At 45.8% G+C, this 17,871-nt stretch overlaps 1 protein-coding gene across 4 annotated transcripts in view; it reads left to right on the top strand.

The window, feature by feature from the left end:
• Window positions 1-1,425: 1,425 nt before the first annotated feature.
• Window positions 1,426-17,871, top strand: part of TRIM36 (tripartite motif containing 36) — a gene marked incomplete at both ends in the record, with an annotated part of 43,725 nt that continues 27,279 nt past the window's right edge. For 2 of the 4 annotated variants that reach the window (XM_080920229.1, XM_080920230.1), the window contains 2 exons: window positions 1,426-1,488; window positions 14,912-15,146. In XM_080920229.1, coding sequence (XP_080776355.1) covers window positions 1,426-1,488; window positions 14,912-15,146 — 298 coding nt within the window. Of the gene's footprint in view, window positions 1,489-12,740; window positions 12,768-14,911; window positions 15,151-17,871 lie in introns of those variants that run through there. The other 2 variants (XM_080920228.1, XM_080920231.1) reach the window with 2 other exon arrangements.

The raw sequence follows: 17,871 nt of genomic DNA, 5'->3' as shown, positions 1-17,871 counted from the left end.
CCAGCAAGGCTCTGACGGAACTTTCAGAGAGACTATCAGTAGCCTGACAATAACACTCGACCAAGAAGCAGCAATGACCTGGGAGAACAGAGAAGTTACTCAGCAGTTATGGTAGGGAGCAGGGGAGGGAGGAGGAGATACCTAGTTTTGGATTTCTCCATTACAGAGCAGAAGTTACAAAATATCTCCAAAGAAGAAAAACATCTACGGTTTATTGAGACAGGGGACCTCCAAAGTAGCTGTAAATTAGACCATTGCTACACAGCTCCCTGCCTCTGATGGCCAGACCAGGGCAAACCCTGCCAACATGGTTTCCTAAAGAGGTGTTCTTGTCCAATCGTGTGCATGCCTAATCTAATTATCGATGTCAATTGCAGATAGATAGATAGATGATAGATAGATAGATAGATAGATAGATAGATAGATAGATAGATAAGACAGACAGACAGATAACTCAAGTCCTATGACTAAGAGAAAGCCTACAGCACAGAAATAGATTGTGAAGCCAAGAGTAGTGGGTGTGGCCACTCCAGCTGCAAACCTTTTAGAGAGACAGCTATTTAAATAAAGGAGTATTCGATCTGGGCAGCTGCACCGAAAAGGAACAATTAGAAGAGTGTGTTGAAACTAAAGGTGAGAGTCCAGGAACCTTGCTGGCACAAATGCTTTTCCGTTCTTTCTCTCTTTTGTTAAGGGAAAGTTGAGCATCTGGAGGATATTGAGATCTTATCGAAACCTGCACACTTGGAGTGTTTACAACACAGTCCCTGTGTCTATTCTCATCTCAGAAGCCCTGGTCTTGGTCTTTGTTACCTATTGGGTTTCAGGAAGGCTGACTTGAGATGCGGCGTTGCCATTTCCTGGGCCTTTACTTTTTTTCCCCTTCTGGAAGCCAGGCTCTTTGTTGTGTCTCCTCTGCATTCATTTTCCTCTGCCCTCACACCTCCCAGCAACGCGATGGGGATTTTTTCCCCTTGTCCTGGCTCTTAGAGCCTGGGAGCGCCAGTCTAACCGCATCAGATCAAGTCCCTGGAGCTGTCTTGAGCTGGGTGCTCGCCTGCCGGGAGCCCCGCTTTGTGTGCTGGCCTGTTTGTCGGGACCGCTGGGGGACACGACCCCCGAGGAGGCGTGGCCTCGTCCCAGCACCACCCGGGAGGGCTGGACAGCTCGCCGCCGCCCTTATTTGTTCCGTTAGCTGGCGCTGGCCAGCCTGGTGCAGCCAGGACCCGGGAGGCTGGACAGGACTGCCCGGGTCCTCCTGGGCCTGCATCCCACCCGGCCCCGCCCTCGTCTTTCCCCTCTCCACTTTTAACCGTGCCTCTGGAGGAGGGCTGGGCAAACTCCAGCTGAACAGAGAAAGGCGGGGAAAGGACCACATTCGATGAGCCTGGCTGGCTGGTCTAGAGTTCCTAAAGGGTCTGGACCATGTCGGAGTCAGGAGAGATGAGTGAATTTGGCTACATTATGGAATTGCTTGCCAAAGGCAAGGTAAGCGTCTCCACTGTTGGGGTTGTGTCCGAGGTCCCGGCTGGGCACTCAGGACCCGAGGGTGGGCTGCGGCATCGCAGCGGTCCCGTACTAGGGGGACACAAGTCAGAATCTGGGTCCGTGCTCCTCACTAGCGCGTCCCAGCTGTACACAATGCACGGTGGCCGCCTTTTCTTTATGTCGAAGAAAGGGGACTCTTTGAGCTAGTTGGGGCAGCGGTGCGGGAGCCTGGCGGGAGAGGATGGAAACTAAAGGGATGCCCTACAGCACGGAGATTTGGAATGGGTGACAGGCGCGGGGTGTAGAGAAAGGGTCTTCGGATCTGTTAGCTCAGAGGCCCGGAGGCGGCTCGGGGTCCGCGGGCAGCCTGTGGCTGTGTGGGACAGGGACAGTACTAGCTCTGCTTCTCAGCTGCTGCCCTAGGCGGGAAACATGCAGAGCAGCCTTCCTTTGGTAGAAAGGTGGAGGGAGCTATGGACTGGCTAAATGCCAGCCAGTCCCATACCTCTCCTGAAATCTTTGGGACAGGAGCTGGGAATGGCTCAGGACGTTCGTAGGGTGGCTTCGCCTGAGTGGAAAGCCTTTCGAGAAGCTGGACCTCAGGGGAGCGTCTGAGAAACTGCCAGAGATGCCCTAAGTGGTATACAGGCGGAACATGCCACGCCGGGAAATACCGAGCAGGGCTTTGCTGGTCTGGGTTGGAAGAAACCGTGCTTAACTGCGGCTACGTTTGTTCACTGCACCTGGGGCTTGAAGGGGAAAAAAAGAAGGGAAAAAAAAAAAAAAGAAAGAAAAGAAAAAAGGAAGAACCACAATCAATGCATGGCCATCAGAAAGGAGGATTGTGCCTTCCCGATGTGAGCCCTTAAAACTTCGGCCCCACACCCCATTCCAATACGCATAGCTGGTATGAAGCATGAAGTAATTTAGCTTTAGACCAGACAGTCCTGCGACTCCCAAACTGAGTATCAGGGCAACTAGTCCTCCCTGGATTCTCCTATTCTGTAGCCGCGGAATACATTAATCCAAGATAGAATATCCAGTAACAATTTGAAAGTGAGGACCATGTCTTGGACCCTCCGTAGCATTCATAACCTGGACCAGAAACACAAATGGTGGACCCCGTTGCACTTTCCCAGGTACCTGGGGCTCCATCCAGAAAACTTGAGTGTTTTCTGGTTTGGAGTCTGAGCACATATGGAGTCATCCTGGCCAGAAAGAACATTTAAGCACTTCATGTTCCTAAACAGCCATCCTGTTATGACTTCTGGATTTATAAAGTATACCAGCCTACACCTTCCTCCAAATGGATTTCCCTTAGAGAAGCCCAGAAGCAAGTGCCTGCCAGGGAAGAGGGTCCTGGGTCAGAGGTGGAACTCTGGAGAGCTGGGACAGTACTCAAAAAGGGAGCGTCTGTTTAGGAGCTCGTAGGTTGGGGAGAAGATGCCTGTCTTGATGGGCTAGGGAACGGGATGATCAGTAAGTTGCCTGTGCTCAGATGTTCTTCAGCATACACCAGTGGGGTGTGCTTTTCTCCAACTGCATCCAAATCGAGAAACTTGGAGAAACCAGTTTTTGGTGGGGTAGGGGGTCAGGCCAGGGATGGGCATATTGCCAACTCTCTGGTGACTAAAGTAGACAAATGAACGCCCCCTATACACTGAATGAAGAAGGCAAATCTTGGTGAATTCTGGAAACTTCTTGGAATAAACTAAGGCACATGAACTCTCAGAACCATGGTGTGCTTGTCACAACGTGCTCCCTGTAGTTGAAACCTCAGACACACCAGGTGTCCTGCACTGGATTCCCCTGCCTCTCTCCCTCAGTCAGACTGCCTTCTCTCTGCTCCAGCAGTGGGCCAGTGGCTGCCAGGAGCACTCTTCCCAGACCTCCACAGCTAGAGAGGCCAACAATCCTTGGAAATCTTTGAGGTTGGAAAGTGGACTGTTGTTCCTCCATATCTTTTGGGGGTCTGGGCGGGGCAGCAGCAATAGCTTAACTGTTTATTTCAACTCATGTGTGCCTTATCTACTTTTTGGTTTTTCTAAACAAGGCTTCTCTGTGTAGCCCTGGATCTGGATGTCCTGGAACTCACTCTGTAGACCAGGCTGGCCTCAAGCTCAGAGATCTGCCTGCCTCTGCCTCCTGAGGTGATGGGATTAAAGGCCTGCATCTCTACCTCCCAGCCTGTCATTTTCCAACTCCATATAAAATCTGTGCTGTGTGTGATTACAAGAGCTTTAAGCACTTAATGTTAGCCATGGAATAGCAGACTTTTAAGACTGATTTTTTTTTTTTTTTTTTTTTTTTTTGGAGTTCACTGGGCAATGTGGGTTTTCAGCATATCTAACGATGGGAGGCTGGACTAATCAGGAGAGGCAGAGGGGTGGCTGGTAGTCAGCCAGCATTCTCCCTGCTTCCTTCTAAGTTTGGTTTGTGAGTTGATTATCACTTTCCCTCTAGATGCTGTTTCATCTTTACAGCACTTCTCAAGCCCCGTGCATGGACTCATTTAACAAACAGCCAGCAGTGTTGCTGGCCCCTGGAATACTCAGGGAACATGCACCAGGCCTCGGGTTTGATCTCTAGAACTGCTAAAACAAAACTGTTCATTTAAAATTCATGGCTTTGGGGCTGTAGATGCAGCTCAGCTCGGTAGTGGAACGCCTGATTAGCATGTATTAGGCCATGGACTAGTTCCCAACACTACAAAAGATAAAATAATAAAACATGTGCTTTAAGGAGCCTTATTAGAAAACATGGGTGCATGTTTGTTGCAACATACTCAGACTTTTGGGGGTTCACAGAAGAAATTATGGGAGTTCATTTCCACTTCTGTCCCTCTGTCTGGCAGCATCAGGATATGTGTCTACTTGAAATTAAACCAGCTCAGTGTATCCCCTGCCTGGGGAGGTGAGTGAGCCTTTAATCTTAGGGTAAACTAAAACCTTCATGCCTAACCTGAGCACTTTATAATGCTCTCTTGTGGAGCTCGCTTTAATATTTAAAGTACTCATCGAGCCCCAGCATGGTGATCTTTCTACTCACCAAACAATACCCTGGAGACACACAGTTCATTAGACATAGGCTAATTCTCAAGAGCCCCACCCCCAAATAAGTGTAAATGCTTCCTCTTGCATTTCCCTGCCAGTAAAACTTTGGCCATTTCTGAAAGCTTTTTGCTTCTTTTGTAACAGAAGAGACTTTGAACTAAAACCGAGTTTTAAAATCTGTGGTCAATATCTAGAGATATTCAAAGCAATGCTCGCAAATGCTTTTGGTCTCTTGAAAGGGTTTCTTCATTAATTTTTAAAAATCATCTTCATACCCATCTTTCCTTTACATCATGATGCAGTCTTTTGGACTGGCAGAATGAAGCATGCGGAATGGAATGTTTACGCTTCTAACATTTCTTCATCTACCCTGCACGCGTCAGAACCGTACCTATCAAGGCCCAGACAATGGTTTTTCTTTCACAGTTGCCTCTCAGGTACATCTTAGGAGCACAATAGTTTCAGTAAAACTGAAAGGCAATTGGGAGAGATTACATTTCACTTAGATAGACAGGCAATAAGGCCACCACTTGACCACGATTGGAACTTCCAACATTTGGGAGGTATAAAAGACTCAAGAACTTTAAAAAATACTTTGTTTTGTTATTTTATCTCTGTATATTTTGCTTACATATATATGTCTGTGCACTTCATGGGTGCCTGGTGTCTGAAGAGGCCAGAAGAGGGCGTCCAATCCCACGGAACTGGAGTCCTGGTGCTGTGTGCCCCCATGTAGTGCTGACAGAGCAGCCTTAAGAGTCTCAATCCACCTTGCCGCCTCTCCAGCTCCGGCACCCAAGAACTTTTACAAATAAATATGTAATGGGCCTTGAAACACGAATGTCTGTAAATGATGCAAGAATTAGGTTTGCAAACAGAAAAATGCAAGGTGTTAACATCTGAGACAGAAACAAAAATCCCACTGAAGACTTTGAAATGGATGAAAAAGTAGTTGTTCCAACAACTGACATCCAAACTGGGTGATAATGGTGAGGTTCGGCCCACTGTAAAGTGACGTCTCTTTCTTTCCTTCTTTCTTTCTTTTCTTCCTTCCTTTCTTTCTTTTTCTTTTTCTGTATATTAGGGTTGAATCAAATATATATGCTGTGGGAGAAGAAAAAAAGACAGATTTGCAGTACCACTTAAAAACAGCTAGTCTCACAAATACCCCATCTTTCTTTATTGCACTGTTGTAGAAGTAATTTCAAGATAGTATCTCCAAATACCATTTAGAAGGTAAAAGTGGGTATCTTCATGAAATGACTAATTACGTGCTTTATATTTACCGTGGGCTGTGCAGTAGGAATGGTGGAGTGCCATCCAGGTTTGCACTCTGGCTCATGGGTGACCAGCGCCTTGGTTAGTCTCAGGTGGAGATGGGGAAGAGTACAGGCTGGTCCATATCCCTTCTATAGAGAACTCTACACACTGTACAGGAATGCTGCAAGGATTAAAGGAATACTGTGCACAAGCTTCCTGGGAATGTTATTGATACTCAATAGACCTTCAGCAGATAAGCTATGGATTCCAGCAATGGGAGCAGGTCTTGAGACACTTTATATTGTAACCATATGGTCATTAACAAGATGTTGAATGTTTAGATAAAATACCTAATATAAGGCTGGTGGAGTGGCTCAGTGGGTAAAGGTGCTTGCTTCCAAAACCTGACCCTCATGGTATAAACAGAGAGCTGACTCCTATAAAGAGATGTTTTATAAAAAAGCACTTGACTTAGAACTGCAGAGATAGCCCAGTCCATAGAGTGCTGGCCAGGAATGGTCTGTCCTAGGTTCTCGGAACCTCCACTGAAAAGAGCTGATCACGACGGCCCTATTTGTAATCTCAGTGCTGAGAAAATGGAGATAGGCAGATCACGTGGGTTCACTGGCCAGCCAGCTTGCCGCCTATTAGAGGGTTCGAGGCCAATGGGAGAACCTGTTTTAAATATAATTTAAATATAATATAATATTTAAAATAAAAAATGGAAAAAGGCTGAGAGATGGCTCAAAAGGTAAAGGCACTTGCTGTCACATTTGATAACTAAACTTGGATCCCCAGGACTCACATGTTAGAAACAAGAGAATTAACTCAAGTTGTCTTCTATCATCCACACGTGTACCATGTTTATTTTGTGCGTGCATGCATGTATGTGTGTGTATAAGCACATATGTGTGCCCCACCTCAATAAATGCAAAAAGTAGAAAATACTTAAAAAGATAGGTGACACTTTAAAGAATGACACCCAGGACTGTCCTCTACTCTTCACATGCACACTTGTGCACACTCACATGTATTAATACACATGAACACACATATACAAGTGTGGACTATAAAATTAAATTTGAAATGTGTATAAAACAACTTAATACAAGTATGTACACTATTTGAGACATATACTAGAAATGATATTGTATATCGTCTAATTTTAACTGGGTGTGTTAATGCGAGCAATCCTAAATAGAATAATAAGATATGGCCAAAGGAACAGCAGACAACCTGTATATACCAGTATTATCCACCTCATTTGCCCAAGAGTCCTTTGCCTGCTGACCATGCAGCCTGTACTTTTGATACCAACCAGAAATTTCTGCCAGGGCAGACGTACACCTCTTCACATCTTCCCAATGTGGAACTGTTGGCTGGGTACTACTGTGTTGAATGCCTACAGGGTTTTATCTTAAGACATAAAAGCTAAAGTACTTTCGGAACAAGGCTTCCAAACATCAAACATTACTGAAATGAGAGTATGTAACTTAGTTAAGCTGAGCACCATAAACTCTTAAGTACAAAGAAAGTCAGAATTAGGGAAGATGGTCAATGAAAACTAGACTATAATGAATCCTCTGTGGGGTTCTTATCACATTTGATTGTTTGCTTTGAAGCCAGCCTGTAGCCAAGGCTGGCCTCAAACCCATCATCTTTCTGCCTCAGCTTCCCGAATGCTGGGATTACATGCATGCACTACCATGTCTGGCTTTTGGGGGTTTCTTATCCTTTGTACTATTAGATACCTTTTATTTCTTGGTTACCTGTCACACCACACTGGTTCTTTTTCAGGTTCTGTTCTTTCTCCTTTTCACAGTTAGTAGTCTGAAACGGCAGCTGGATGCTCTCTGGATGCTTCTCTCCTGACTGTTCCCATTGCAACAGTTTATGACTGGGGAACATGCCCTGTCCCAGGTTTGGGTGTAACTGGTAGACAGTTCAGTTTACTGCCTTTCACCTTGGACTTCTAACACCTGGCAGTGTGGGTTGCCGTGTGTCAAACTACTGTAAAACCCCATGGTTCCCATAATTTTTAGCTTCTTTATTTCCCTTAAGTCTAGGAACTGTCTGCATTTTCTTCTAGGGATGCTGAAAGTCTGAGGGGGGTCCCCTTAATCATGAGTGAGTTAGTCTGTAGTCATATCTCATTGCTTCTACATTGCGTTTAGGACATAGTAGAATGCCACTGTCTGCTTTAGACTGGAAGAAAAGCCTGGTGTTTCAGGGTGCTCACTGAAAAATGCACTGTGGTCACTAGGACCCAACCCAGTGAAGAATTTAATCTCTTTCTGGTGGCCAGAGCCAACATGGGAAGAGAATAGGTGAGCTGAGTAAGTAGCGCTAATGGGTTGTTAACCTTTTGGACTTCATGAACTAGGTACATGTGACATGGCTCACAGCCCTGTGGCAGAGCAAGTAAGTAGGCTGGAGAGTCGACTATGATAGAACACTTTGCTAGCCTCAGTCAGACTCTGGGTTTAATCTTCACTATAGAACATGCACATACACAGAGAGGGGGGAGGGGAGGGGAGGAGAGGAAAAAGTGAGGGGGGAGGGGAGGGGAGAGGGAGGGAAAGGGAGAGAGGAGGGAGAGGAAGGAAGAGGAAGAGGGGAGGGGAGAGGGAGGGAGAAGGAGAGGAAGAGGGAAAGGAGGGGAGAGGGGAGGGGGAGGAGAGGAAGAGGAGAGGGAAGGGAGAGGGAGATGGGAGGGGAGGAGGAGGGAAAGGGAGAGGGAAGGAAGAGGGGGAGAGAGAGAACCAAGGATGCTGAAGGTCTATAGGCTTGAGGGAGATGGCAGACACAGAGCAAGCTTCCATGTGCTTTATTTTGGCTCACACAGTAACAGAAACCAGTGGGACAGGCAGAGTAGGGAGGACAGCTTATAAAGGGCAAAGTGGGATGATGATTAAGAAATTCTTGTCCTTTGTTAGCCATCCATGTTGTGTGCCACGTGTGTGCCTGGTGCCTGTAGAGGCGAGAAGAGAGCATCAGATTCCCTGGAGCTTGAGTAGAGATGGTTGTGAGCCACCATCTTCTAGGGTTGGTCCCCTAGAAGAGCAACCTGTGTTCTTAACCACCAAGAAATCATCTCACAACTTTATTCATAGCCTTTGGAAAATTCCCAGCATGTACATAAATCTTGGTGTTCCCAGCCTTTTGTATTTTCAGACCTATTTTGTGTCATTGCAAGTTCAGCACCTCTCCTATAACTCCCGCCTCCCAAACCACACAGAATCACGAATTTATGCACATCCAACCTTCTCTCTCTTACATTCCAAGAACAAGGTGCTGCGCTGTAGCACATAGCTTATTCTGCTCCCTAGGCACACAGAGCCACCAGAATAGTCAACCTCAAGCAAGCCATCCTTAAATACCTGTTAGACCAGTGGTTCTCAACCCTCCTAATGCTATGACCCTTTAATGTTGTGATGACCCTCAACCATAAAATTATTTTTCCTTGCTACTTTATAACTTTAATTTGCTATGGCTATGAGTCATAATGCAAATACTGGTGTTTTCTGATGGTCTTAGGTGACCTCTATGAAAAGGTTGTTCAACTCCTAAAGGGGTTGTGACCCACAGGTTTGAGAACCACTGTGTTAGACTGTCTCTGCAAGATAGGTAGGCAGAAGGGCATCTCAGGTAGGCAGTGGGGTTAATTGTGAGGGTGAGAAAGAACAGGGTCTGAAAAGAAACAGCATGACCTGGGAAAAGAAGAAATGAAACAGATTCAAAAGCCCAAAAAATAAGAAACCCATGCAAGTCAGACTCGGTAGAGCACATTTGTAATCCCAGCATTTAAGAAGCTGAGGTAGAGCAGTCATGGGCTTGAGACCAACCTTGCTACACGCGTATCTCAAAGCAAATTCATGAACATGACTAACAGAACTCACCAGGGAATTTTAACCAGGACCCAGGAAGGGTCTTGGTACCTGTTAAGTGGAGACTTGGAGTTATGAGTGCCAACGGTGGGAAGCTGATGGAAGCCTAGCCGCCAAAGAGGATGCTGACTCTGAGGGAAGTGGGAAGCTGGTGGTTTCCAGCAGCAGACTTCAGACTTGCTGCTAACATTACTGCCTTCCTGCTTTTAATAGTTTTCTAGATCAATAGGATTCTCAACAAATGCTTTAGAATTAAAACAAGCATATTCTGAAAAAAGAAATGCCAGCAATACAGTGTGAGTGGAAAATAATTCTCATACACCTGACTAACCCTATTATCTCTCCTGACCTATTGTGCTCTATTCCATTCATTTTGTTTACCTACATAATACTCGTTTGTATTCATTTTATTATTTACCTATATAAATACATGCCTGCACACACACACACACACACACACACACACACACACACACACACGAGGAGCAACAATACACTGCTGAGGATAAAACTTCTGTCCTATGAATGCTTGGTCGATTTAATTTAAAAAACTCACTGCATTTTAGGTATCCTTAATATTTTAAAAATTTTGGATATTGTATGTATTATTTTTGGTGACTATGTATATTTAAGCAGTGAATCTTGCCATTTGCTCCTCCAACTTCTACCTATTTCCCCAAGCACCCCAACATGCCCTTACCTCCACTGTGTCCTCAGATTTTGTCAATAACCCACCGAGTCCCAGCTAGTTCTGCCCGTGGGAATGCTCACTGCTCTTGTTGACTAGATCTTGGGAAGGAAACCATGGCTACCTTGAGTTCATAAGTACAATCACCATGTCATGCGCCCATGACAGCATTTACAGTACTCCCTCCCAACCTCCAGCTCTCCTACTCCTTGGTCCCCTCTTCTGTCATTTTCCCCGCATCAGGCATTCTTTCTCATCAAATAGCTCTGCTCCCAAGTATTTTATAGCATAAATGTACATCATGGAAAGTATTTAGTCATTATAAGTGCAAGCAAGAGTTTTGTATTGTTTTGCATATACATGACAATTATTGAAATAGTCTTAGCCATGAATCATTCTCAAGGTTTATTGTAGTGCAGTTTAAAACAAAGGAATTGATAGACTTCCCCTTTCAAGCACGGTGTAGCAATTCATACTGGCAAAAAAAAAAAAAAAAAAAAAAAAAAAAAGTTCGAAAGTGCCTAGAACCCCAAGTTTGCTGGCCAGGTGTGAAATATTTCAGTGATGTTTGCTGTGTATAATGGAAGGCCCTTGGATTTTATTTTCGCCCAGGTGTTGTCTATAAAAGTCTTATCCTCAGTTTGTGCTAATGAACCCTCCTAATTTCTCTTACTCTACCATCTAGTATGTTTTGGCTCAAAGGCCTACCTAAGCATGCTAATGGATCTTTAATACAAAGGCCAAAATCAGAAACAAAAGTAGACATACTTTCTGACAGTCAGGACTTTAAAGAGGTGAATTAGGTACATGTTGTAGGGCGCAGAGGTCTGTTGCTCTCTTTTCCCCTCTTGCCTAGAAACCATGCTCCAGATGTAAGGACGCTTACAGGATCTAGCATGTGCTGCAGCCTATCTAGATAGAAACAGCTCAGTCATCCCCCGCCGACCCCTCCCCCCGCACTCCCCCTCCCCGCAAGGTGTAAATCCTCTCAGTAGATTAAGGATGCTCCAGTAGACACTGTAGTCCCTCGACATTCTCAATTCTATACTGCTATGGCCATTAACTGCCTGGTTAAGATGTGTGAGAAGATGGGGAACTTGCCGCAGGTCTCGATAGATTTCTTCCAAGCAGGAAATTAAAAAGTAGGATGCGTTTCAAAACCTAGTGGAGATGTGGCTCTGCAGCTCCGTGCTCCCTTGGCCTAGGAGTTAGGACAGAGGTTCTTTCAATCTAATACCTACAGACGAAACTAGCCATCAAGAAAGCAGTGGCTTTAATTACCTAGTAATATTTGCCCCTGACTGTGGCAGCGGTGTACTCTGCGGGTGCGCTCGTCCAGACCTTTGGCCAGAGCAGGCAGATGCGGAAACCCCAAGCTGGCCGAGGGCTGTGCTAGGGCGGGGTCTTTGCCGCAGTATCTTGACTTCAGTCCTTGGCCAGCACGGAGGGTTGGAATCCCCGCTCCTCTGGCTTTCCCAGAGATACCCGGCTCCTGTGTGGCGTGAGGCGACAAGCTCTGATTGAGGAAAAACCGGAACGTACTTTAAGAGCCCAGTGACCAGGGAATGCGACTCCAGGAAAAAAAAAAAAACCAAACCAAGCAGGAAGAGTAGGTTGAAGAGCCCAAGGGAGAAGCCTGGGGGACCCACCGGGGAACTTCCCCTAGGTCAGCCTGATTAGGGGTGGCGGCAGGAGTGGGCGGGATCTGCTTCGAATGCTCCCAGGGGCGCACTTGCTCTGATCCCCACTTCAGTTCAGGGCCTGGGAGCGTCTCTGGTCTCCCGGCTTTCGCGCGCACTTTGCGAACGCACACAGAAAAAGTAAAACGGACCGAAGCGCCGCGGAGCCAGGATGTACCCCTTACGGCCCCGGACCCTTCACCCCGAGCCGGAGGATTTGGACTCCCGGTGCCCTTGCGGGAGCCTGAGTGGCGCGCAGCTCCAAGCCCGCATCCCGCCCCTCCCGAGCCCCACCTCGCCACCGACCACGCCCCAATTAGTCCCGCCTCCTTTGTGCGGCCGCGCCGTTGCCCGGGCGACAGCCCCTCCCCCTCCCGGCCCCGCCCCGCGCCACCGCCCCAGTCCCCGCTTGGCTGCTTGTCCAGCTGCAGTCCGCGCGAGCCGCCGCCGCAGCCGGCAGCCAGGCGTCATTCGCGGCTCCCGGGGCCCTCGCAGGGAGCAACCGCACTCTCCTGCGCCCGTGCTTTCGCCTGCGCCGGCCAGTCCCGGATCTGGCTGACCAGCTTGCCCTCCGGTCTGACCCGAGGCTACCGAGCCGCGGCGGGGACTCGCTCACGCGACCCTGCTGGGGCCCGCTGCGCCTGTAAAAGACTCCGTGGTTGATGTCACCCGGCGGAGGGCTGCGATGGAAGGGGATGCCCCAGACTCTCAGGTAGGCGATTACTCTTGGTTGTTCTCTCCCGGCCGGTCCCACCGTCCTGAGGCGCCTTTTTCTGCTCTTGGGAGGGTCGAGAGGGGCTTGGGTTCCCGTTGGAGGGAGCGAAACGCTGGTCCGGGAACTGTGCACCTGGCCACTTTGGGGACGGAAGAAGAGGCTCTTCCGTAGGGTTCTGTCTGCAGTCGCTTTGGGGTGTCTTGTGCGCTTATGAGTAGGGTGCGTGCCCCAGCGTGCCGCCCTTTGTCTGGAGCCCCGAGGGGCGCTGGAGTCCCTCTTGGACCCTTGGCTGCTTCTGCCACCGGCTGGGAGCCTTGTCTCCTGCTCGCTGGGCGGGGTCGGGGTCCCTGCAGCTCTGCGGTTCAAACGTTTTCTTTGCAGAGGTTAAGTGGGCATGTCTACCGAAGTTTCCTGACCCCACCCCTTTGCAGTTGCTTGAGTGAGCTATCACATCGCATTGATTTTTAACTCAAAGAATGTTAAAAAAAAAAGAGAGATACTGATTTTTCTTTAAAGAATTACTGTATATCCAGCGTAATCAAATAATTTAGGTACAAGAAAAAGGGAAATTATTTTTAGATATTTCTACAGGAGGTGGGGCTTTTCGGATGGTATTGGTTATATGTAAAACGGGACAAGATTCTATTTTGGGCAGTCAGGATATACCCCCCCCCCGAAATTAATGTTATACTGGGTGAAGTGAGATAAAATGTTAATATCCAGTATTTGGTGTGAGTTGAAGGTGTGACCGTCTTATGTCCAGGTTCGTTGGAAATCGTAGCCTGCTGTGAGCCTTTTAAAATAGTTGTGATTCCTCAAGAGACACTGCATTAAATTTCTGGTGGCAGTGATGAAGCCAGGTGTTTCTGGTGTGATTATCAGGGTTTACTAAAGCCCTTTGTGTCGCCGGTGGGGAAGCAGATTAGCATACACTTATGTCACCAAAGCGCGAGAATTAAATTTTACTTTCTGAGCACTTTTAAACTCAGGACTGGGAATGAATATTCAGGCGAGTTTCTGGGTTCGAGGCCAGCCTAGTTTACAGAGCTAGCTCCAGGACAGCCAGGGCTACACATGAAAATGGTCTTGAGTAACGCCCCCCCCCCCCCCAAAAGCCACCAAAAATTTCTGTACATTTCCTATAGAGAAAATGATTGTATAAGACTGAGACTTTATAAAAATGTTGGCTTGTCATCAATAATTTCAAGGATGCCAGTAATCTATAGAATTTGAAGCTTAAGCACTGTTCCTCCCACCTCCCAGCACTTCCCCCCAAACCTGTATAGGTGATGGATGGGAAACCCGCATAGAGTTGTGACCCTAGAGTGTTTCTCATTAAGGTGGTGAAATAATACCAATAGGTTTGAAGGAAGAAGCTCTTGGGGTGGTGTCTTTCAGTTCTCTGCCCACCTTTAATATTTATGATGGGCTTTTATGACAACTGCTTTGATATGCAGTACAGAGCCTTAAGCATTTTAGCAGCATCTTCATAAAACACATGAAAACAGTCAAATTTAACGTAGAAAACTGCTGGTACTCAGCTTGTAGGTAGAATTCAATTAAGATTTCCTGAGCACACTGGCTTAGCCTGCCTGGGTGTTTATTTATTACCAGCCCTTGCTATCTGGCAGTCGTGGAGTTAATACATTTAGAATGGTTACTGTCATAGGGAAACTATTCTTTTTGTTGTTGCTGAAAATTATCACTTTTAGAATTTTACTAAAGTCCTAAATCAGGGACTTGTCCCTGATGGTTTTGAACAGTCTGTGATTTTTGATAGGGTATGGTTCTCTAATATTTTTATTCTAATCTTTTCTTACATTTTATTTTTTTTTGTCTTATATCATTAGTTCTTAAATCCATGCCATGTATATTAAAGGAATTTCATAGTTACAGCGATTTTTTTTTTTTCTGAGACAGGGTTTCTCTGTGTAGCCTTAGCTATCCTGGAACTTGCTCTGTAGACCAGGCTGACCTTGAACTCACAGAGATCTGCTCCCCTGGCTGGGAAGCTCGAATTTTAAGGTCTATTTCTTAATTCTGTTTTGGGAAGGTAAACACATGTACTTACACAGAGTGAATAAGCATGCTGACGTATCTATCCACGAGAGTTCTGACCTGGTTTTGGTTTCCATCCTAAGGTGACTATTAAGAATATCGAAAGGGAACTTATTTGCCCAGCATGCAAGGAGCTGTTTACACACCCGCTGATCCTTCCCTGCCAGCACAGTGTCTGTCATAAGTGTGTGAAAGAACTCCTACTGTCTCTTGATGACTCATTCAATGATGTGGCGTCAGACAGCTCCAATCAGAGCAGCCCTCGACTCCGGCTCACCTCCCCTAGCATGGATAAAATCGACAAGATTAGCAGACCAGGTATGTGGGGGAAGCTGGGTGGGACAGGGAGAGCTTATTGCTAGAGATTCAGTTATAACTGGAAGGGAGATGGGTTTTGTTATTTTTTTTCCAAGTCAACAAGTTGTAATTGTAGCCCCCTACGCTTAAAATGTCAAAATAAGCTTGTGCTTTTTGATAGGCGCTTAAGATGGATATTGAATACTAACTTTGTGCTAAACTGCTTACAACTGTGATCAATAATGGTAGAATAATGAAGTGCTTAGAGAAGCATCAGTGAAGTTCATGTGCAAATAAATCCTGTAGAATTAAGGATGGGACTACATCATAGTTACTTCTAGAAAACTTTGGTTGTTGAGATTTTACTTATTTTTATTTTATGTGTGTGTTTCAATGCATGTCTGTGTTCTTCTATGTGCCTGCAATGTCCCCTCAGGCCAGAAGCTGGCGTCAGATCCTCTGGGACTGGAGTTTCAGTTGGTTGTGAGTCATAATGTCTGTGCCAGGGAATCAAACCCAGGTCCTCTAGAATAGCAGCCAGTATTCTTAACCACTGAGCCGTCCTTCCAACCCTTAGAGAACTTTTAAATCAAATTCTACCTGAGAAACTTATTCTTACTGCACAGCATTCTTTTGTTAAAGTGTTTGGCAGGGAATGGTGGCCTGCACTGCCAGCGCATGGGGGGTGGCAGGAAGCTCTGTGATGTCAAGGCCACCCTGGGATGCATGAGAACCTGCCTACTCCCAGAAAAAGGCTTTTGACTACCATGAATAGTAGAATAGAATTGAATAGAATTCTATACAATTCTGCAGAAATGTATAGAAGTGGTTTTAATGACACATACCACATATTTTGCACCTGTATCAAAGGGCCAACATTTACCTTGTTTTCTGTCAAGATGGTTTTGTCTCTGAACAGTTATTGTAGGGGTGATGTAGAGTAAAATTAACTTAAAATTACAGAAGCTGCTGGAATTCCTTTCAAGTTAGTGGTGACCGTAGCCTCATGTTAAGCATGGTCTTTATTCTAAGGAGTGTGTGTGTGTGTGTGTGTGTGTGTGTGTGTGTGTGTCCAGAAGTTCCAGGCTACAGAGTTTCTACTCTGAGCAGTTTGCATTTGGAAGTTTCATCTTTAAACTTTTGGTCTATTCTACTCAGTTTCTCCTATTGGTAGGATAGGGGCCACTTTTTAAAAAAATTGGATATATTTTATTTACATTTCAAATGTTAGCCCCTTTCCTGGTTTCTCCTCCATACCCCCTATTCTGTGCCCTCTCCCCCTGGTTCTGTGAGGGTGCTCACCCACCCAACCTCTCCCTCCCATCTCCCCGACCTGACACTTCTCTACAATGGGGCAACGGGCCTTGGCAGGACCAAGGATTTCTCTTCCCATCGATGCCCATCAAGGCCATTCTCTGCTACATGTGCAGCTAGAGCCATGGGTCCATCCATGGGTACTCTTTAGATAGTGGTTTAGTCCTGGGGCCACTTTTTAATCTTGTGAATTTCCTTCTACTTTTCAGAAAAGCATCGCTTTCTAAGCTGCATTTAAAGAATATCATCTTTTTCTGTGTCTGCCTCATGCAGTGGAGTCTTTGTTCAGTCTTCCTATTAATGTATCCACTCCATCAGAGTAAACAAGAGCACTTTCATGAGTTATATTTACATGTTTTATATACATGATATATATATATACATATATACATATGCATATATATGTGTGTATATATATGTATGTATGTTTGTATATATACATATACATACATACATATATATACATATATGGTGCTTTGCCTGCATGTTATGTGTACCTGGTATCTGAAGAGATCAGAAGAGAGTGTTGTATTTCCTGGGACTAGAGTTATAGATGCTTGTGAGCTGCCATATGGGTGGGTGCTGGGAGTCAAATCTGTATCCTCTGGACCATCATCTCTCTAGTCCCATGCAATTTTCTTTGAATGCCAGTCATTAATTATTTAGAAGATACTTCTTGCATATAAAATATACATATATGCCATTGAAGTCAGTTGGGGAAATTGTGTTTGAGAGGAACTGAGGACAAAGAAGGTCATGTTCATTGTCAGGTCTTGACGTTTATGTTTTGCTCCTTGTGAATCTGGTGCCCTGAGGGACAGAAAGACCATAATGAGTTGAAGTCATTCTTATCGGATAAAACTTAGTTATTGTGGGTCTTCCCTGGCCAGTTGGGAATCCCCTTGGTGGATGGAGGAAAATTTATTTCTTGTGTATTACTATTCAATACAGTTAATGGAATCTTTTTCCTTAGGTTGTGAACATATGCATTTTTCATTCTCTATGAGACTAGGTTGTGCTCACAAACATCTTTCATGAAGTTCTGTGTTTTAATCTCTAGATTTGACTGATTGTCGTGTGTGGTTCATAAGAAATTAGAACTAACTTTTAGGAGCTTAATATAGTTTCCTAACCATAATTGTTGAACAGATATTGAACATTTAGGTATTAGAGTCACACAGAACTTTCCACCACGACTGCAGTGTAATAGGGTTACATATTCTTTTCTTCAGAACAAGAGTTCCGTGTCATCATATACCCACTGTCCAGATTAGATGTGAAGTGAATAAAATAAGCTCCTCCCCGTTCCGTAAGATCACGGTGCAGGCGGATCAGGTCCTGAGCAGGGAGTTGAAAGTGCTTGAAGCGTTTTTAGAAGGACGGTTGCAGGTGCTCGTGGTGTTTGAGTTGGAGGATGACACTGGAAGGTTCC

This window comes from Micromys minutus, assembly GCF_963924665.1.
Source record: "Micromys minutus genome assembly, chromosome: 8".
NCBI classification, from domain to species: domain Eukaryota; kingdom Metazoa; phylum Chordata; class Mammalia; order Rodentia; family Muridae; genus Micromys; species Micromys minutus.
The sequence above is the reverse complement of the archived record's forward strand: the minus strand, read 5'-3'. Positions and strand labels throughout refer to the sequence as shown.